Source organism: Oryzias melastigma, linkage group LG16 (assembly GCF_002922805.2).
Source record: "Oryzias melastigma strain HK-1 linkage group LG16, ASM292280v2, whole genome shotgun sequence".
Taxonomy (NCBI): Eukaryota; Metazoa; Chordata; class Actinopteri; order Beloniformes; family Adrianichthyidae; genus Oryzias; species Oryzias melastigma.
This window is the reverse complement of record NC_050527.1, coordinates 4,306,552-4,326,171: the sequence shown is the minus strand read 5'-3', so window position 1 is coordinate 4,326,171 and position 19,620 is coordinate 4,306,552. Positions and strand designations below refer to the sequence as shown.

The following is a 19,620-nucleotide window of genomic DNA, read 5'->3' as shown; positions in this document are numbered from 1 at the left end:
TAATGCAGATTTGTATTAATATTTTGGTGAAATTTTGGAGTCCTGTTGGCCAGCACTCGAATCTGATTCTGCAGTTTAACCAGAGCTTCTGTACATTAAACCCTGTGTAAACATTTTTCATTCAGTGTTTGCTTGTTTGACAAACTGTCAATTCTTGGCCAACATGGAGGTCCAAAGTAGCGTCCAAACAGTGGCGTCTGTCATTCTATCAGCAGTGAACTCTGTTCTTCCATATGACAACTCAGCTTATCTATTCACACTTTTTTTGTAGTTATTTTAGCTGTTTTAGATGATTTTTCTTTAGTAAAATATAACTATTTGCGCATTTAAAGTGGTTGATGAATGATTATTTACGAAGCCATTTCATTGTTTTATGTCTTTGTGGATGCAATTAAATGGATGATTATCATCAGTAATGATCAATATTAAGGGGGAGGGGCCACTCAAGGCCAGCGCGTGTCCATGCTGATCCAAAAGTCCGCTTTGCGTCACCCTGTGAGGACAGGCAGGCTTATAAAGCAGAGCAACTCACCACAAGCGCACAACACTTGATTTTTTTTTGTCTTAAGTCGAGAACAACAGGTATGTATCAACTTCTATCTCTGTAAAAAATTGAATTTCTCTTTTTTAATGACATAAATTTATGGTTTGTCATTTTTTCTGGACTGAAGGGGAAAAAAAAACAGCAAAAATTCATGCTGCTGTGACTGAACGGGGTCAGGAGCTGTCCAGTCGTGGTGGTGCTGACGCATAAACATAAACATTTTTTGTGTCTTTCAGAAAACCGACATCAAAATGAAACTGTACCTCGCAGTTGCCGTGCTGATGCTGGCCTTTGTGGCTTACACGGGTAGGTGTCGCTTTCGCCTGACCTTTAAAAGTGCTGCTTTAATATTTCCCTATTTATTTCTGATTTGTTTTTTCTTTGTCTGCTGCTGTGATCCACAGAGGCTCAGGAGGCAGATGCGACCTACACTAAGATAAGAGATCAACTCACAGAATTTGGCAAGACCTTTGCTGAGAAGGCCAAAAGCACATTTGATACCATCCAAACTAGTGAATTTGCAGAGACCACCAGGTAAGAAGAAACATAGAGATTAGACTTTCCGACGCTGTGTCTTTTAAACTTTACTGCAGGCTTGACATTTACTTTTTCTATTTTTTTTTTTAACAGGAACTGGTTCACTTCAACATTTGACAAGCTTAAGACCAAGTTTGACGAGATGAACAACTAGATTTGGTTCTTTGCTGCTATCTGTTCTGCTCCACCGTCACTGCCCCAGCCCACCCCCTCGGCTCGCCAGATTTAGACACTAAAAAGTCTCATGACATTGCACTGCACCTTGACCAGAAGGCTAGCTTGCCTTTCTGTGAATAATTGTTGTTACTGTGATTTTCTGCTGGAGTAAAGTGGAATTCAAACAATTTTGGTGTAATTTTTTTCTGGTGACAAAATTGTTTTTCATGCAAACAAAATAAAAATCTTTGTAAAGCTGAACATTGTAAGTGTATTTTTTTATGTGTTGGTGGTTTCAAAAGACACTAATGAGTAAAGTTAAATTGAACACATACTTTTTTATTTAATTTTGACAGTAAATTATTATTTGTATTTGAAAATACATATTTACATTTAGAATTTTAAGAAATACTATATAGAAAAACAGATTTAAAGTCAAAATAAAAAAAATGAGTTGAGTGATAGCAGCTAATTATTTATGCACAAAAATATTTAAAACAGGAAAACTAAAAGGATTGTGTTTAAAAAGCATAAATTAGTAATAAAATATATTGATTTGGACCTTGAAGAAACAATAAAACACCTAAAACTCCAAAAAATATTGTAAAGACACTTTAAATTAAAACTAAATATGCCTTAATATTACTGTTACTTTTATGATCCAGTTATGTTTTGGAAATTATTTCTGCATTCACAAAAATGTTGAAATGTATACAAAAACATTGTCTTTATACACAAGAAAACAACAAAAAAGTTTATAATAACACAAAAGAAAATTATATAACAAACCTCCATTTGTTACAACAATGTAAATAAAACTTTATTATAGACATTTCATCAACATCATGTGACCTTAATAACAATTAATGATATTAAAACAAATTTCTTACAAATTCTTGAAAACTTAAAAAAATGTATTATAGAAGTTTTTTTTGTGAACTCACTCATATAACATGGTCAAAAATCACAATTTGTTTATTGACTTAAATTGCAATTGGTCCACTTTATTATTATTATGTTTGTTCATTTATTTATTCTAGGAAGTTTCATATCTGAAAAACAACAGGAAATCTTGAATGAAAAGAAAAATATTTCCTATTTTAAATCCATAATGTGAATAAATGTAACATTAATATATTAGTAATGTTTTTAATTTAAAAAAGCATTTGCAAGTAAATTAAATTCTGAAATGTGAAGTAAACTTAAATGTGACTGGTGGAGCCAAAAAGCATAAAAATCTGAATTATAAGATAAATCTGTTTAAGTTTTACAATAAAAAAAATAAAAATAAAAAAAATGCCTTTTTTAAAGAAACATCTCATGGCAACATTTTATTTAACAGCGGTGAACATTTTTTTCTTATTCCATGTAAAGTTATGTCTGCTAAAGTCAAACGCAGTTAATGACATTTTCAAATTCATTCGTTTTCTTTCTTTTTTTTTTAAGACTGTTTGGCAACATATAAAAGAGTGGATTTTATTTGTATTAATGGCAGAGGTCAAAGGGCAGTTGCCAGCATGGCCTAAGATAAAGTCTCTGTTTATGATAGGTTAATGATCCACATGTGTTCTGGTTCAATGAAACCAAAGTCAGTGAGGAGAACAGGGCGACAGAGGTCAGCAGCTCAGCCACGAAGGCCTTCAATTAAACACCTCAGGAGCACTTTCACTTTCTGGAAAAGTTGTAAGTAAACGCCATATTTGTCTTCAGAGATTCTGTTTATTGAATTAATATATGCATTTAAAAATCTGACAGTTTATTACACAATTCCAGAACATCTTCATCTTTAATGGATCTTAAGGGATTTGTTATTATTGTAAGAGGTTGGAGAGAAGAATGTCGGATATTTTGCTTGGAAACATCTTTTTTTTAAGAAACAAGTTGGACTGTAATCTCAGCGGTTGTGTAAACTGTTTCCATGAGGAACAAGTAGTGTGAAAAAAAGAAGTCCTGACAAGATCAAATCAATTGCGGTGGACTCTGCCCGCGGAATCACTCTGTTTGACTGAAAACATTTATCGGCTTGAACTCAGGCTCTACCAAAGATCATATCTCTGCTTTGAGACTTTGACTGCTCTGTACACATTTCAGTTGGCTGCTGTTAGGCCTGTAAACCAAAGGGCACATGGACACTTACTGACCTCATTTAGTGTTCTAGAAAGGATGTGACAGACTTACAGATGTGAGAATCCCAAACTACAAGTGTCTTCAAGTGTTTCCTGTCCTTAAATCTCGGAAAAGTCGTAGAGTTAGAGATATTCTTGGATGTTTCCTGTGACGTGTTTTTCATTAACGATAAGAGACATTTACTTGAGGAAGGACTGACAGCTTTTCCTCCTGGAATGGATCGAGGCCTTTTGCTTTGCAGTTTTTATCCGTGCTTCTGTGTTTTGGCACTAAAACAAAATGATTCATGACCCACTCGGTTTCACTCACCAAATACAAATAAAGTTCTCTGATAATACTTGACTCATTCCGTTTCTGTTGACCAAAGCCTGATGAAATAGTGAAAAGCTTGTTTTTCCATTTAATTTTAAATATATGTATAAAAAACAACCATATTTAGCATTAAAATAATGAAACGTTTGAATATATTTTAGGAGAAAAATTAAGAAAAAAACAAAAACATGCTAAGATAATGTCTGGAAAAAGTTGTTGATTCACTTTAGATTTAAAATAATTATTTTCATGCTTCTTTTGTACAGATGTACTTTAAGGCATTGACTCTTGGGTTCATCCTAATGCAAGGTTTGCTTGACAGTCTCTGCATCATTAATTTAAAGTTTCCTACACCTTTATACTTAAGAGATTGCTTTAAATAACTGAAATGTGTTCTGGTGAACAGTTTGCATGCCAACTGTGGCCCAGACTCCAACAGAACAACCCGACTCTCCAGGAATACTAAGCAGGCTTGCAGAGAGAGCCAGGTATTTTAAAGACTTTTGTTCCTCTGACGACACACTTTTTTTGTCTTTTTGTAACACATCTTTGTTTCTTTTTGCATCAGGCAAGCCAGAACTAGATTTCAGGCTCTTGGGGCGACGGCGCTCGGCTTCGCTGGTGCTTATTATGAGGATCACATCCAGCCTGTGACTGACAGCTATGTGGAGTGGGCCTCCAATGTCAGAAGTTCCCTGCAGGAGAGGATTCAGACGGCGGTGGAAAATTACATGCCATTTAGGAATTGATCAACCCCGTCTGACCCATTTCAGCCAAAAAGTAAACATCAGCATTCAAATAAAAATGCTGCAGCTTCTTGTGTCTTGATGTTTGCTTCTTATTAAATGTGATAAAATAAAGAAAAATCAGAGTAAAATGTCTCTTGCTTCTTCATTAAATCTTACGGTGAAGCATTTGGAGATTAAAAGAGGTGCACGGAAAGGAAGAACAATATAGTATGAGCACTAAAAAAAACACAAAAAAATGAGAGTTTTTTGCCCACTGTGCAGCCTCTGTGGAGATATGAGGATGAAAGGTGAAGAGTCAGAGTTCACAAAACTCTGTCTAGACAGGTCCTGTGAGATCTGACTCCAATCTCTGAACAGACAACGTTTGGCTCGCCGTTAAAGACAAGAATGCTGATTGGAATGATTTGGCCTAATCAACCTTATCTTCCACCATGTCTGACACAAGACCAGCGTTAAAACCTTTCTAAAGTCACTATTGCGACAGACGTGCAGCGTGGCACTTTGTGAACCCACATTTGATGCATTATCAGTGGGAGTTGGAGCGCGTGCATCTCGCCATATGAAGTAAGAATAGAGTACGTTTCAGGAGAATTGCACAACTAATTCTCACATCCACATGTGTATGTTCATCCACACTGAACTTTGTTTAGGTGCAAGCGCGTGTGTGCGTGCATGCAAGTATGTGCATGGAGGTGCGTGTATGGTCATCAGATGACGTTTGTTTGCAGTCCCCCGCTATATCACCCTGTCCAGATGTGAGCTGTGGGTTACAGACAACTCACTGCCAGAGAAGACTGTCACTTCTTGGGTCTGATCATCCAGCACATCAGGTAATCATTAATGCAGCAGCTCTCTCTCGCTGCAAACTACCTTTAAACAAATTACTTTATATCTTATGTGTGCATTTTTTTTTTTTTAATTTAATTGATAGATCGGATTTTTCTGTCTTTCAGTCATGAACGCAAAATACATCCTCGCCCTCGTCTTGGCTCTGCAGGGTAAGCAAACTCATCATTTTTGCAAGAAATGTTTTAAAGCTTTTAAATTTGTAGAGATTGTTGTATAAAATATGCAAGTTTATTGGCATAAAAGTAGTGTCATATTGATGACTTTTTTCAGATCTAAAGCATTCGTTGCAGCAGTTTTATACTGAGATGCAAAGTTTCAAAAGTTTCTTTTAAAAGTGACTGTGATTTGTGCCATTGCAGTCTCCATGAGCCTGTGTGAGATTCCTGCACCATCACAGGAGCTCCAGGCCAAATATGACTCAATGAAGTCCACATTCATCAAAAGACTGGAGAACGCTTACAAAAAACTGCAGGATGCCGTCAGTGCAAGCGAGCAGGGACAGGTCGCCAAGGAGCTGGTCGACAGCGTGCACAGCCGGCCTGAGGTGCAAGCCGTCGCCAAGGTCGCCGCGTAAGTGTTGGACCATTTGCAGTTCTATTGAAGCCTAAATTTATCTCAAAGAAAGAACCAAAGAGATTCAAATGATAAAAAAGTATAATAATGATAATTTAAAATGGGTTATTAAATTAATATTTAAAACTTTATCGATGGGCTGGAATTTTACTGCCTCAGATTCTCAGGTTAATCCTTTGTCCTCTCTGTTGTCCAGTGGACTGGGCTCAGAAGCAGCTCCCATCGTGGACCAGGCCCGTTCCTCTCTGCTGGGTTTGTACGAACAGTACCTGCGCCCCCACGTCGGTGAGTCCTTGAGCACCGGCATCGACCACATCAAGGTCTACCTGGATGAAGTCATGCCCGCCGAGTGAAGAAGATCACCTGGACAAAAAGAAGCTCCTGTTAAATGATAGTTCATAGAATTTAGACCACTTTAGACAAAGAGGAACGACAAGATTTCTGTCCACTTTTTTTTTTTTTTTTAAATCACGATCCTCACCAAGTCATGCTGAGTCATGCTAAGCATGGCAGGTCAACACCAGTTCTGCGTGTGCAGCGTTTTGTTGGATCCACTAACCCAAAGCCCATGTGTCTGTGTGTGTTTGTACCTATATGTGTTCAATAAAGGAAATTGACATTCACTTGGAAATCTGCTTGATACTTTTCATCACATTATAGCTTGAATTCAAAAGCCCTTTTGATGGAAATACATTTTAAAATACACGAAATTGGAGAAATTGAATCCTTTTAATGAAAGTATAAATGTAAATTTCAACAAATTCATTATGTTTGAGGCTCAAATTAATTTAGTTTTGGCTTTTTAATAAAGTTAATTGTCAGTCCTCCTTATAAAAAGGAAATAAAATAAACTTAAAAATACTGAATGCTTAGGAATCACTAGTTTTCATAGTAAAGCTGTCAGCTTGCAAGATCATGCAAGAGTTTGGTGATTTTTCCCTCATTTCATACATTTTTTCCCCATTCTTTCCCTTTCTGCTATGCAAACACATTTTTTTACAAGAACAACACAACCACTAAACTCAAAGCGCTCTATAATCTTTGGGCATTAATGGGAGGTGTGCGCCGCTTCAGGTCTTCAGGTTCACTGATAACCAAACAATGGGTGCGATTGAATCACAAATCCTCCGACTGTTTCGACTCTGCTGCAGGCTGCAGCTGTGGCCTGCCTGACCTGAGAGCCGAGGTCACAGGCAGCCCGACACGTGAAGCTGGACCACATGATCCGCACGCCGTTTTTTTACACGTGTCATCAAAAGTGCTCTTTTTTTTGCGTATTCTTCAAAAATCGTTGATCATCTTGTTGCATTCTATGAAATGTCACTTTATAAATGCTTTCCTTTGATCATGCATCTGCAGTTATTCCATTATTTGTGTGTTTTTGCTGTGAAAATCACAATAAAATATCATATTAACCCTTTGACTGCTCAACCAAATGGTGAGAAACATTTAAAAAACATGTTTTTTTTTATTATTATATTGATTGTGTGTATTACTCCCCAAGATACAGAGACCCTAAAGGGAAATTGAAATAAAAAATGTTTTTTCTTTCTTTCACAAAAATTGAAATAATAATAATAATAAAAAAATTCTGATTAGTAATGAATGCGCACCAGATAGTAACTGGTTTGCATCCATTAGTAACCAGAACTTTTTTTTTTTTTATCAATTAAAAAAAACTGTTACTGTTGTGCACCAGTTACAAACCAAATTATTTTTTTGCTACTTTAATTTTTAGAAAAACAAGTTCTGCTTAGTAACCAGAACTTGTTTTTATAACTTAATGTTTCATGCTTACTTACTTACTTACTTACTTTCAATACTTACTTCACGCCCGTAAGAATAAAAAAATAAATGAGTTTTTACTTCAATTTTTTTTTTACTTTGCTGTCCCTTTAGGGGCTCCGTAATAAGGCAAAAAGCAGCAGAAAAAAAGACAACTTTTTTAATGTATTTTTTTAAGAGGGGGGTTAGTTAAAGGGTTAAGGAAATTTTTTTCTCTAAACTGCTGAAAACAATCTTTTTATTGCAAGAGAGACATAAAATAGTATTAATTTGTGTTGTGTGTACAAAACCGGAAAACTCCCTTTCAAAGAATAAAATATCCTGGATTGTTGCTCGTCATGACCAAACATTCTTTTTCTTGCGCTTTACTCCATCCCGGCCTCAATATAATTAGGAGGAAAAAGGTCACAGTTCAACAAACGAGATGCAAAACGCAGAGTTGTACGGAGTCAGGATCAATTTAGAATAACGTCTCCTCCAAACATCTATAATTGCGGGCTTGGGGGGGTGAGAACCCCGAGCCCCTCATTAGCCCCCGCAGGCATGTGTGCACAGACAAAAGACAGAAGAGTCTAGATGTGGGTTAACCTGCTGGACTTGTTGTTTAGAGGCAAAAGCTTCCTATCACTCATTAACCACGTCCAAAATATTTACTGTTGGTTTCTGACCACACTGTCAAAACAATAAAGAACTTCATTTACTTGTTTTCTGTAAAGTAATGGATACAAAAATTTTTTTATAATTTATACTCTATTTATTTGCTCACAGAAAAAAAAGCAGAAAGCTGCAATCGTTTTAAAAGACAAAAATGTATCGATCAAAGTGTTTTGCAAGTGGAATGAGAACTGATGACGTGGTCACTGCTCTCCTGACCTGTGATCTTTAGGGACTTGGACCCTTTGTGGTGCGGCCTGAACACATCAGACCTATTATGCAAGCTGCAAATTCATTCTTACAGAGGTGTGAGCTGCAAAAGGAAATACTCCCGAACTAATCAATGAGAAAGAAGTGACCGCAATGGAAAAAAAAAAAAAGGTAGATGTAGGGCCAGTGTGTGCGGAAGACGCTCACATCTGGTGCCCATCTTCAACGTGTGCGCTTTTCCCAACCAACAGCTGATTTATGGGGACTCTTTATATAGTAACGATATATCGAGACACAGTGGCACACTTCTCCTGCAATCATACATCACAGGTTTATCTCCCCCAGAGTGCACTTTGGCTCTGAGAGCTACAAGTCAACACATTTACACTCCTATATAAGCAGGTCGGGCCAGCGCTGCCTTCAACTCTGGTTTCCTTTCACAGACATTTCTATAGCGGCAACTGTGAGTACCCAGAACCTTTTTTAGTTTGTTTGTTTGTTGAATGAATTAGACCGACTGTCATGAATCTTTGAATAAAAAAGAAAAGGATGAGATAGAATGTATTATAATAATCTATTTAGATTTGCATAAATACAAAATAAATTAGAAAATGTTGGGAATATTAGGATGATAATGCATTAATATTATATGAGTGGAGGAGTGCATGACAATGTCTCACCCTAGTGGATAGAAAGAGGTAACGTTTGTCTTTTCTCTTCATTCACAGATAAATAACAGGATGAATAAACTGCTGGTCCTTTCTGTGCTTGTTGCACTTCTTGCTCTTAGTAAGTTCTTTTAATGAGATCTAAATACAGATTTAATTTCTATAGAAGTGTTTTGGATTTAAACAAAACAAATGTAGGAATTTATGATGGATTTTTAAGGGGTTTATTAGTTGTGAGACCCTTTATTCTTTCTACAAATCATTTAATATTTTATTTTTTTCTAATTTTACGAGTGAAATTCTTGATTTTTGGATTGCTGTTGCAGGTGCTGAAAGCTTCCGAGTCCCCAGACAAACTGAGGAGGAAGAGGGCTCTTTTACTAAAATGACAGGCAAGATCAAGTCCTACTACAGCAGTGCTGTGGACACCGTCTCCGGATATGTGGACAGCATCAAAGGCCTGAAGTTGGAGGAGAAAGCAAAGTAAGAAGACCGCTAAAGCAAAAGAGAGAATGCAGCATGAAGGAAAGTTGTTTAAGAGCTATTTTTTTATATATAATTTAATCTCTGTATCTGCAGGAATCTTTACTCGGACACAACCAACATCGTGAGCACGTACGCCGGCATCCTCCAAGACCAGCTCTACCACTTTTTCCACCACTAGGTACACAACAAAGCTACAAATATACAACTTCAGTTGACCTTGGCTGCGCTTTCTGACAAGATAACAGCACTCACTCTGTAGATGAGAGGCCTCTTTACTCAGCCAAAAAAAAAAAAAAGCTTTGAGTGTCCACCTCTGAAAGCCTCAAAATTTGTCAAGAAGAACAAGATGGAACTGATGGCAGAGAAATTCCTTTTTTGGGTCTGCGAGACAGAAACCAACGAAATCGAAGAAAGCTCTTCATCCATCCCGCTTCCCAACAGTTGACTTAAGTATCCATTCTCCCACTGAATGAGTATTAATATTTGTGTCATATCTTTAAATAAAATATTTATATAAAAACTGCATCTCTTTCTTTCTTTTAAGTTATCAGCTTCTCTCCTTCTTGTCAGGCTTCAGTTACTGTGCAGAACCTGGAGTTCATCTGAACCAGCTGTGGATTTTACATCTGCTGAGGCAGCAGAACAGACGCCTCATTTCTACTTAATAATGGATGGAAATAAAAAAAAAAAATGATAGAAATTCGACAAGTGTGCACAGCTCAACACTTTACTCCCTCAATGAAAACTGATGCAGGAGGATGATCGTGTTGTTGAAGCAACACAAAAAAGATGAATTTTCTTTTGTAGTTTTTGTTTATTTTTATTTTTTTTAAAGTACAACATTAAGGGGAATTGTAAGAATAAACATAATGTTTCTTCACATTTACTTGTTAATAGCTAATAACAACAAGCAAATTTGTGGAAGACTTTTTAAAATATTTAAAGTTTAATTATATCTAATGGCACACAAAAAGTCAGTTTTGCTAAAAATAGAAATTTTGTGCAAAAATATATGGATTTAAAAACACAAAAACATTTTTCAAGACATGGTCCAGCTCAATGGCCCTGTGGTAGAGTGTCCACCCTGAGACTGGATGGTTATGGGTTCAATTCCAGGCAGAGATTCCCTGCTTGGCACCCAGGTTGGTTTGAGGGATTAAACCACCAAATGGTTCCTGAGTGCAGCGGTGTCTGCAGCTCACCCCTCCCCCAGGGGATGGGTCAAATGTGGAGAACAAATTTTAAACACCTAGATGTGCGACAACTAACTTGACTTTAACGGTTTGGAAAAAGACTTTAAAAATCGGCTTTAATAAACTGTGTAAAAATGTCTGGATTCAAAAACACACATTAACATTTTCATAGTTTATGTGTATAAGCAGGTAATAAATGTGACTTTTAAATAAAACCTATTGTTTTCATGGATAGGAAACTGATAAAAAAATGACCCTTAATTAAATGTCAAAGTACTAGTGTCATAAAAGGAAAAAGAAATGTTAACCATCTTTCGGTGTTAAGAACCCATAGTATCATTAGTGTGACAGAAAACTGAAACGTTTTCTGTGATTAACTTGGTTTTTGGTATTTTCAAAATAATGTTATTTTAAGGAGAATTAGATCTTGGTCTTTATGGGTTAATAATAAGCAAACCCTTTTTTGTTTATCTTTTGTAAATTTTATCAATTTTTTTTAACAACTTAAAAAAAAATCATGGATAATTAATTATTAACTTTATAGGAAGTTGGAGGAATTTCCCAACTGTTATCTTCTTCCCCAATACTTCCGCTAAGTCACTAAAACCTTAAACCTGTACCTGAGACGTAGTTGTGGAGTTTGGAATTAATATCAGGACCAAAAAAATGGCTTAAGACCCCCCCCCCCAAAAAAAAAAAAAAAAAAATTAAATCAGTTAAAGATGTTGTTACATTAGAAAAAAAATGGAAATATATGAATAACCAATAATTTAATTGATAAATAACAAGAAATGAAAAACATGATAAACAAAATTGAATTTATGGTCCTAAAAAACAGTTCAGTGGAACAAAGTGTGACAGACGTGATGAACGCTGTGCTAATCTGAGATGCTGAATAGATATGATAAGATCATGACAAAGGTTAAGGCTGTGCGGGAAATGATGGCAAATAGCAATTAAACCATCTGATCCTCCCAGTGTTCTAAAAGAAGAAGAAAAAAAAGCTTGCGGGTATAAAACTGGCAGATGTATCAGACTGTAGAGCACATCAAATTGCTGCAACAAACAGAAACCATAGAAAGAAGATGAACTTTCTGCTTCTGGCTGTTATTTTGGGGCTTGCTGGTAGGTCATTACACCCTACTTCTTCATCAAAATTTAGAGTGAATGTTAATAGTTTTTATTCTATTTTTTGTCCTTATAGGAGCCTTGCCTCTGCAGGACAGCAAAGAGTGCAGACCTCACTCCCAACCGTGGCACGTCATTCTGCGCAGTGAAGGAAGATCCTGCAGTGGAGCTCTGATCGATCCAAGATGGATAGTTACCTCCTTTGCTTGTGCCACCTCGTAAGTACAATTTTAGGGAATCATTTAAACAGGTAACCCTATAATGAGAAAAAAAATATTTTTTGAAAATTTAATTTATTGTTTTTAGCAAATCCACTAATAAATTATGATCAGTCTTAACTCATATTTTCATAAATCTCACAAATGTTTGCTCAAATGCAGCAAAGAAACTAACATATTTTTGCATTGAGTCAGAGAAAGTTCATTAGCTTCATTAACCAAAAATAAGCCTTCTTCTTGAACTTCTGATTTAACAACAGCTTCTTGCTGTGGCTCTGTTTCTGCCTGAGGCTGCAGAAGTCTATCTGAGCTCTATTAAATTTTTATCACCCCTTCTGTCCTTCACAGTCCCTACAACACCATCGCCACTCTGGGGGAACATGATCTGTCGGTGGCAGAAGGAACAGAGCAGGACATCGTTGTTTCGGATGTGATCCAACACGGGCCTTACCGCTCACCTCTCCACAGTCTCACCCTGATGAGGCTGAGCCAGCCCGCCCGTATCACGCCATACGTGCAACCCATCCCGCTGCCCAGCCGCTGTGCCCTGCCTGGAGAGATCTGCTCTGTCAGTGGTTGGGGCACTACTGACCCGGATCAATGTAAGTGGACTTTAATGGGGTTTTTTGTTAATTTAGCAGCTCATTAACTTGTCAGCACAGCAGTAGTTTGCATAACTTCAGGATGACCTGCATGTTTCAAAATTTTGTCTTCAAGTCTTTCTGGATCCTTCAGGTTCTACTGTAACATTCTGCTGTCATTTTTATGATACTTTAAATCTGATTCTGAGATTAAAAAAAAGGTGAAAGATAAAATTAAATAAAAAAAACGTACATCTAAAAAGGTGTCTTTATTGTGAATATTAATAATATACATGTGATTTAAGTTAAAAACAAGCATAAACTTAAAGAAACTACAACCTTAATAAAATAAGACCAGAATCATGACAAATATTTTTGGTAAAATTCTGAGTTTTAGCTGCACGGTTTGATCTGAAACCTTCTATAGTTAAGGGTCCTCAGCTGCATTCTACCTAAAGGCCAGCAGAGGGAGCCATATCTTCCCTCAACAGGGGAGTTTGGAGGAAAATAAATTAAAATTGTGATTTTCTCCTTTTTTATTTGATTTTTTTAATTTGTGAGGATAAAAGAGTTTATATTACATTTTTTGTTGTAAACATGCTTAGATGGAAACATAAATTCATCAATTGAGTCCACTTATGCTGATAGATAATAATATTAGCTTAACTTAGATCTAGTTTAGTTAAGCTGGTGGTTTTCTGACCTATTGCAATTTTTTTAGCTTTCACTGTTGCCCGGTTTCTTATTATCTCTTGGTTACATAAGTGCACCGTCTGCATTTACATTTTTTTTAATGGAATGTACAAGTAGTGACCTTGTGGCTTGATGTGCAGAAGCCTCTGGTGCACAGGGAAAAAAAAAACATAATTAAAACTTTGGGAATAAACCAGACTTTCAGCATGACTCAGGCAAACGCTGGACTCAGCAGGGAGAAATCTAAGAGCAACAAAGCTCATTAGTATTCCGCTCCATGTTGCTCTACAAAGCCTGAGTATGTAAGTTAATCGTGACCTTCTTTGCTAATTTCAGAAAGCCGGGCCAATTTTGTGCCGTTGAAGATGAGGACTAATTAAAAGCAATGAACCTAAAAGCTGAATTTAAGATTGAAGTTTCAGTTTTTTGGCGTTCTGATTCACAGCAAGAGTTGACAAAAAAGGATTCCATCAAACAATCAAAATAACAGGCAGCTTTAAAAACAGTAAACATCGACGTTCACATGTTTTAATGATGGCCTTTTTCTTCTTAGCAAACTACAGTCCACGGCTGAAGTGCATCACTGTTCCTGTCGTGGATGATCAGACTTGTGTGGAGACCTTTCCGGAGTACCTGTACTGGGGTGTCATGGTGTGTGCAGGTCAAAATAACACTGATAACTGCCTGGTGAGTACGGCCTTCAACAGGTGCCATTTTTTTAAACATTTTTATCAGCTTCATTGAACGGTTTTATTATATCTTGTACATTGTAGAGTGGCTCAAGCACAGTGATGGTGTGTGACGGGCAGCTCCAGGGTCTGAAATGGTTCGACCACGGTTGCAGCGACCCGGCTCACCCTACAGTCTATTCCGAGATGTGCAAGTACAACGGATGGATCAAAAGCATGATGGAAAATTACGCTCCGAATTTCCAAACTACGACCACACTAGGCAGCACAAACCCACCAGGTCTTTAGATCAAATCAAACATTATTTTAGAGCATTGCTTACTTTTAAGCATGTTTGCTCCTGTTGTTTCTTAAGCTACTTTTCATAAATAATAAATAAATTGCTTCTAATATTCTTGCTTTTGTTCCTTATTTCTTTTTGTGTAATGTGAAAAAGAAGAGGGCAGTAAGAAAGTGTGCAATAGATCAAAGTATAGTAAAAAAAAAAAAAAAAAAAAAACCCTTTTTAACTATTAGGCAAATATTGGAAATATGTAGACGCTGCTCAGAGCGGAACAGGTTTTTCTTGTTTTATATCCTCTGCAGAATTAATCCAGAATTGCAAAGATTGTGAGATTTGTTATTTGTTGTTTAAGCAAACTCCAGATATTTAAAACAGTTCTCCTTGCATTATTATTTTTTTAAATAATATCGTTGAAGTCGTTGATCCCACCAACATTCCAGTCATACTTGACTGTCATGTTTCTGTCCAATCCAATGACAGATCCACCTGTGGAACAGTAGAGTCATTAACCACAGGCAGGTACGGGGGAGCTACAAAAGAGGGCTGATTGACGTTTTTCTGTCCATTTTATAATCCTGGAGGTTCCAGGATGAAAGAGCAATTGTCCTGCATGTAACTAGAGAACACATTCTCACTTCCAACTTCAATTCAATTCTATTTTATTTATATAGCTCAATATTACAGACTAAACTAAACAGACCAAATTAAAGTGGGCATCCCTGCCCTTTGACCCTCCTTCTTGGTAAGAAAATTATAAAAAAAAAAAAAAAAAGAAAACAATTCTGGGGGAAAAAAAGAAGATACCTCAGCAAAGTCCACATGAAGGAAGGATCCTCTCCAGGAGACTTACCAGGATTGTTAAAGAAGAATTCGCTTATCTAACATGTTTGGATAGTGGAGCAGATGGGCTTCATCCAGATGGAGCTGGGGGGCAGCTGGGGGCACGAGACGAGCCAGAGGCGAGGTCCACGGCGAATGACAGGAGCACAGATGAGCCACTTGGAATCTGGAAATCTTTCACACTTGGGAGTGGGAAAGAGGGACAACACAGAAATTGCACTGCACCAAACAGAATCATGGATACAGATTTGTCTTTTGTTTTGTTTTTTATAGTCCTTTTTGTCTTTCGGTTGTTCACTTAAAGGTTGCCACACTAAGTTATCTGCCTCCGTCCTCTGTGAGATCCTATTCATCAATCACATGCATGAAGTGAGTCCAAACCTTTCAATTTGACTTCCTTGCATTTATCTCCAAAACATCTCACATTAGTTGTTCTTCTGATGGATGCATTCATGTTCAAAAAAGGATGGATCTAGATTCCTTATGACACAACATTTTACATAAACATGGAGGTTCACTATGAAAAAACTGTACAGCTTGATCCCATCAAACCGATGTAATAAATGTATGATTTTTAGTTTAATTTAATTTAGCTTTAAAGTTTCAAATTAAATATTTTTAAATAAATCAGCAAAGAAAAAATATGAAACAATCAAGTAAACAGTTTTGAAGGATTTTGCTTTCTGGTTTTCTAAGACTTCTGAACAATACTATGACCTGCCACTAGAGGGAGCTAAAGCCCTATAACGTAGTCTCACAGGGTCAGTGGATGTTCACAAGGTGGGAGTTTGGGTGTGGACAGGTGACCTGAATTCCTCATTTCCAACAAGAACTCTTCAACCCCACCAACAGATATTTATTTAAAAAAAGAAGAAAATTGAAGCAGCGATAAACACATGGGCGGTGTGAGACTTTAGTTCTTGAGATACTAAAAATCTCAAGAGCCCATGAGTAAAATAAAACACACATGTGAAACCACACACTGACTGAAAATCAAATATACCCTTTTACGCACACTTCCATGCAAAGTGACTGACAGCTGTGTCCATAATCACCCAAACAGAGGGGCCACTCTGCCATCTGTTCTTAGCTTCTCTCTCCCGCCTCAGCCCCTCTTCTACTTTTTCCTCACCTCGGTGGGAGGCAGACTGCAAACTGAGGAGCTGACTTTGGCAGACGTGGTGTCACTTAAGAAAGCAGTGTGATATTAATTGCTTTGGGGAATCTTCGATGTGTTTCCTCTTTTTCCTTTCATTTTGAATGAATATAGCTCATAATTCTCAGGGATTTGATTTCATCAGTCTCCATGTCAGGACATGAAAGACTCCATACAACCCAGAGTAGAAAAATATATATGTCGCATTTAATCATAGGCAGGATATCTCATACAATAAGAGGGAAACCCAGTGAGAATTTGGCCTCAGAACTTTGTTTCTTGGTTGAATGAATGTACACCTGCTTTCTGTAGGCTTGTAATGAATTTCCCTCTAGAAAGGGCGTGGCTCGTGAGCTTACCAGTCTATTTCAAAATTTAAGTCTCTGGCCTTTCCTAATTCTGCTTGAACTTTTTTGGTATTTGAAGGATTATGAGACTTTCTGATTCTTTCCAGCCCTTTTATGTGATTCTGTTAGATATTTCATTTTGCTTTCTGCTCAAAGCAAATCAGTGCTGCTCAGTGAGGTTTGAATGTGGGGAGTTCGAGTTCAATCTTCATTTAAAGTGAGCAGTTTTCTTGAGTGAAGCATGTATATTGTGTGTAAAGGAAGAGCTCTTAAAATAAGAGAAGGTATTATAAGTCTGCAAACAGTGGAGTAAGCGTTGAATCTTTGTGGAACTCCTAGTTTGAAGGGCAAAGGGGAATCCTGTGACTTCAGGGCTGGAAACAAGAAGTACTTAGAGGGAGTAAATTCATCAAGTATGTGGCTTTCTACATGAGCTAGTCAGTCCCCACTTACTCAAATGTAAATGAGTGGGATTGGTCTTTTTTTGCACCTTTTAATCTCTTATTTATTGAGATTTTGCTAGTATTTTAGTGTCTTATCTACTATTTTAGTCTTTTATTTATTTTATTTTATATATATTTTTTATTTTTTTTATCTTCTATCTATCTGAGCTCAAAAGCTGAATTTAAATGGTATGATTTCAAGACCCCAGGTCCTTTAACCCCTTCATGCCTGGTTATACACAAAAAATATATATTATTTTGTGTTTTTTACTAAACATTCTTGGTGGTGCTAAATTAAGTGGAGGGTGTGCTGCAAATCAACGACATATGAAGGGGTTTAATTAAGAATTTGTCATATATTTGCTTGATGTAAAGATGAAACATAGCCAAAAAATGTGGCAATTTCAGTTTGATTTCATATTGGTAATAAATTGGATTGGAGCGCCGTCTGGTGTTATGCGGTTACTGTACTGTGAAGAGAGAGCAGAGCCTGAAAGAAAGGCTCTGAATTTACCAGTCAATCTTCGTTCCAATGCTCACCTATGGTCATGACCCAAAAGATGAGGTCCGGACTAGAAGAGGCTGAAATGAGCTTCCTCCGGAGGGCGACTGGGCGCTCCCTTAAAGATAGGACGATAAGTTCAGTCACCTGGAGAGAGCTCGGAGTAGACTGGAGAGACTATGTCCCTCGGCTGGCCTTGAACGCCTCGGGGTCCCCCCAGAGGAACTGGAGGAAGTGACCGGGGAGAGGGAAGTCTGGGAATCTTTGCTTGGACTGCTTTCCCTGAGACCCGGTCCTGATGAGCAGAAGAAGATGGATGATAACATTTATACAAGCATATATACTTGGACAATTCAGTTTGAATCTTTTTAGTTGCCATTGTTTTCAGCATATCTTAAAGACAGTGAATCATGTCTGTCTATTATTGTTACACTTCTATGCAAGCTTGTGAAGTAAAACCACCAGCAAGCTAAAACAGGATAAAATAAATCTGCTGTCACTCAGCTGATTCTTTCAAAATAGCTAGCTTTTGGTGAAGATGAAGCTAAATGATTGCCAATTTTCTCTCAATGAACCAAAATGTCAATTTTAAATCTGAACATAACAAAACTAGAAAGTAGAAGAAAAAGTCAAATGTTTTGTTCTTTTAAAGAACAACTTAAATAAAAATTGTATTTTTGGTGTTTTTTTTTTTTTTTTTAGGTGTGTATTAGGGAGAGGAAGAGAGGCGGAGTTGCCAACAGACCCACCCACAACTCAGAGGCGAATTTCTAAAGAACTCTTGCCACTCTGTAGAAACTATGTCCTCGAAAACAACAGGATTTTGCCTAAAAACAGCATAATCATACTTAAAGACAACTGGGAACGCTTTTATAACAGATCAAAAGATGATTGGAGTGGAACTTTAATAATTAATTCATTAATTCATATCATTTTGTATCTTTGTTACCAATACCGGCAGCTATTCTCTGTGTAATCTTGTGCTTTCAAAAGTAAAAAAAAAACATTAAAAACAACCTTGAGACTTTGACATAAAAAGTACCAAATAAAATCATTTGCACATAAATAATCATAAAGCGTTATTACCAGCCTGCATAAAGTGAACCTATATTTAAAATTGAAAACTCTCAGTTGCTGTAATGTTCACTCCTCTTAATGACAAACCCTGGATTCACTCTTTCTTTCTGCTCGATAAGCTACAGCGCCCTCACCTTTATTAATAGCAAACTGCTGTTTCTTTCCTCCCTTCCACTCTTGAATAACATTATAAATTCTTGCAAAGTTTTTAAATGTCCTCCCTACTTCCTCCTCTCACTTCTGCCTGCCATAACTTAGCCATCCAAGCCTGGCCTACACCGAAAACAAATATCGTTCCCAACCTCGCCGTCGTGTCTGAAACTGATTAATGAGGGAATTAAAATGAATTACGATGCAAAGGAGAATCCTTTTCCCCGCGCTGGGACAAAAGCTTATATGTGCTGGGTATAATATCTGCAGACCAAAGGCTTCTCCCTCCCTTCCTTCCATCTCTGTCACTCCTTTTCTTTGGCAAACTGTCACCATCACTCACTGCCAGCCTGCATTCCCAGCATTCCTCTTTGGCACCTGACTCCTGTCAAGAGAAAAAGTAATGAACACATTCAAACATGCATTTGCTGAACAAAAGAAGTTTTATATTTTTGCACTAACATCCCTCTATTACTTATTCTTTTTTTTAAACTGACACGTCTTTTGACAGAGACGTAAATAATTGTGTTGGTCTGACTTGCAGTAGATCAAGCCGCTGGCTGCACGCATGTTTCTCTACACTGGGCTAATGGCTTGTTGAGGATAGAGCAGGCCAAGTCAATCATGCAGGATTCCTCACGATCATCCCACTGAGAGCTGTGGCTCATCA

The 19,620-nt window shown here is 37.2% G+C and overlaps 5 protein-coding genes across 7 annotated transcripts; all 5 read left to right on the top strand.

Moving 5' to 3' along the window:
• Positions 1-429: 429 nt before the first annotated feature.
• Positions 430-1,498, top strand: apoc1 (apolipoprotein C-I). Its single transcript, XM_024267688.2, has 4 exons — positions 430-582; positions 781-850; positions 949-1,078; positions 1,175-1,498. The coding sequence occupies exons 2-4, from the start codon at positions 796-798 to the stop codon at positions 1,233-1,235; spliced, it is 246 nt and encodes an 81-aa protein (XP_024123456.1). The 5' UTR covers positions 430-582; positions 781-795; the 3' UTR covers positions 1,236-1,498.
• A 1,183-nt stretch (positions 1,499-2,681) lies between these two features.
• Positions 2,682-4,555, top strand: apoc4 (apolipoprotein C-IV). The gene is made up of 4 exons (XM_036216013.1): positions 2,682-2,920; positions 3,943-3,985; positions 4,083-4,164; positions 4,245-4,555. Exons 2-4 carry the CDS (start codon positions 3,943-3,945, stop codon positions 4,423-4,425), a joined length of 306 nt encoding a protein of 101 aa, XP_036071906.1. The 5' UTR covers positions 2,682-2,920; the 3' UTR covers positions 4,426-4,555.
• A 280-nt stretch (positions 4,556-4,835) lies between these two features.
• Positions 4,836-6,478, top strand: apoa2 (apolipoprotein A-II). 3 transcript variants are annotated; one of them, XM_024267686.1, is made up of 5 exons: positions 4,836-4,989; positions 5,154-5,255; positions 5,379-5,423; positions 5,634-5,844; positions 6,044-6,478. In XM_024267686.1, the coding sequence occupies exons 3-5, from the start codon at positions 5,381-5,383 to the stop codon at positions 6,198-6,200; spliced, it is 411 nt and encodes a 136-aa protein (XP_024123454.1). In that variant the 5' UTR covers positions 4,836-4,989; positions 5,154-5,255; positions 5,379-5,380; the 3' UTR covers positions 6,201-6,478. The 3 variants fall into 3 exon arrangements, with proteins under 3 accessions (XP_024123454.1, XP_024123453.1, XP_036071905.1); XM_024267685.1 differs by having other exon boundaries at positions 4,913-4,989; positions 5,076-5,255; XM_036216012.1 differs by lacking the exon at positions 4,836-4,989 and having other exon boundaries at positions 5,097-5,255; positions 5,357-5,423.
• A 2,341-nt stretch (positions 6,479-8,819) lies between these two features.
• On the top strand, positions 8,820-10,173 carry apoc2 (apolipoprotein C-II). Its single transcript, XM_024267687.2, has 4 exons — positions 8,820-8,959; positions 9,225-9,285; positions 9,491-9,647; positions 9,744-10,173. The coding sequence occupies exons 2-4, from the start codon at positions 9,237-9,239 to the stop codon at positions 9,826-9,828; spliced, it is 291 nt and encodes a 96-aa protein (XP_024123455.1). The 5' UTR covers positions 8,820-8,959; positions 9,225-9,236; the 3' UTR covers positions 9,829-10,173.
• Positions 10,174-11,838: 1,665 nt separating this feature from the next.
• Positions 11,839-14,547, top strand: LOC112143597 (trypsinogen-like protein 3). The gene is made up of 5 exons (XM_024267681.2): positions 11,839-11,968; positions 12,048-12,189; positions 12,538-12,791; positions 14,017-14,150; positions 14,237-14,547. Exons 1-5 carry the CDS (start codon positions 11,929-11,931, stop codon positions 14,438-14,440), a joined length of 774 nt encoding a protein of 257 aa, XP_024123449.1. The 5' UTR covers positions 11,839-11,928; the 3' UTR covers positions 14,441-14,547.
• Positions 14,548-19,620: the final 5,073 nt, after the last annotated feature.

Coding starts and splice junctions, on each gene's coding strand:
- apoc4 (XM_036216013.1), top strand. CDS start 3,943: ATGTACTTTAAGGCATTGACTCTTGGGTTCATCCTAATGCAAG. Junction 3,986..4,082: donor TGGGTTCATCCTAATGCAAG/GTTTGCTTGACA, acceptor TCTGGTGAACAG/TTTGCATGCCAACTGTGGCC. Junction 4,165..4,244: donor AGGCTTGCAGAGAGAGCCAG/GTATTTTAAAGA, acceptor TTTTTGCATCAG/GCAAGCCAGAACTAGATTTC.
- apoa2 (XM_036216012.1), top strand. CDS start 5,106: ATGTGCATGGAGGTGCGTGTATGGTCATCAGATGACGTTTGTTTGCAG. Junction 5,256..5,356: donor CTGATCATCCAGCACATCAG/GTAATCATTAAT, acceptor TTTAATTGATAG/ATCGGATTTTTCTGTCTTTC. Junction 5,424..5,633: donor CCTCGTCTTGGCTCTGCAGG/GTAAGCAAACTC, acceptor GTGCCATTGCAG/TCTCCATGAGCCTGTGTGAG.
- apoc1 (XM_024267688.2), top strand. CDS start 796: ATGAAACTGTACCTCGCAGTTGCCGTGCTGATGCTGGCCTTTGTGGCT. Junction 851..948: donor GGCCTTTGTGGCTTACACGG/GTAGGTGTCGCT, acceptor TGTGATCCACAG/AGGCTCAGGAGGCAGATGCG. Junction 1,079..1,174: donor GAATTTGCAGAGACCACCAG/GTAAGAAGAAAC, acceptor TTTTTTTAACAG/GAACTGGTTCACTTCAACAT.
- LOC112143597 (XM_024267681.2), top strand. CDS start 11,929: ATGAACTTTCTGCTTCTGGCTGTTATTTTGGGGCTTGCTG. Junction 11,969..12,047: donor TGTTATTTTGGGGCTTGCTG/GTAGGTCATTAC, acceptor TTGTCCTTATAG/GAGCCTTGCCTCTGCAGGAC. Junction 14,151..14,236: donor ATAACACTGATAACTGCCTG/GTGAGTACGGCC, acceptor TGTACATTGTAG/AGTGGCTCAAGCACAGTGAT.
- apoc2 (XM_024267687.2), top strand. CDS start 9,237: ATGAATAAACTGCTGGTCCTTTCTGTGCTTGTTGCACTTCTTGCTCTT. Junction 9,286..9,490: donor TGTTGCACTTCTTGCTCTTA/GTAAGTTCTTTT, acceptor TTGCTGTTGCAG/GTGCTGAAAGCTTCCGAGTC. Junction 9,648..9,743: donor AAGTTGGAGGAGAAAGCAAA/GTAAGAAGACCG, acceptor CTGTATCTGCAG/GAATCTTTACTCGGACACAA.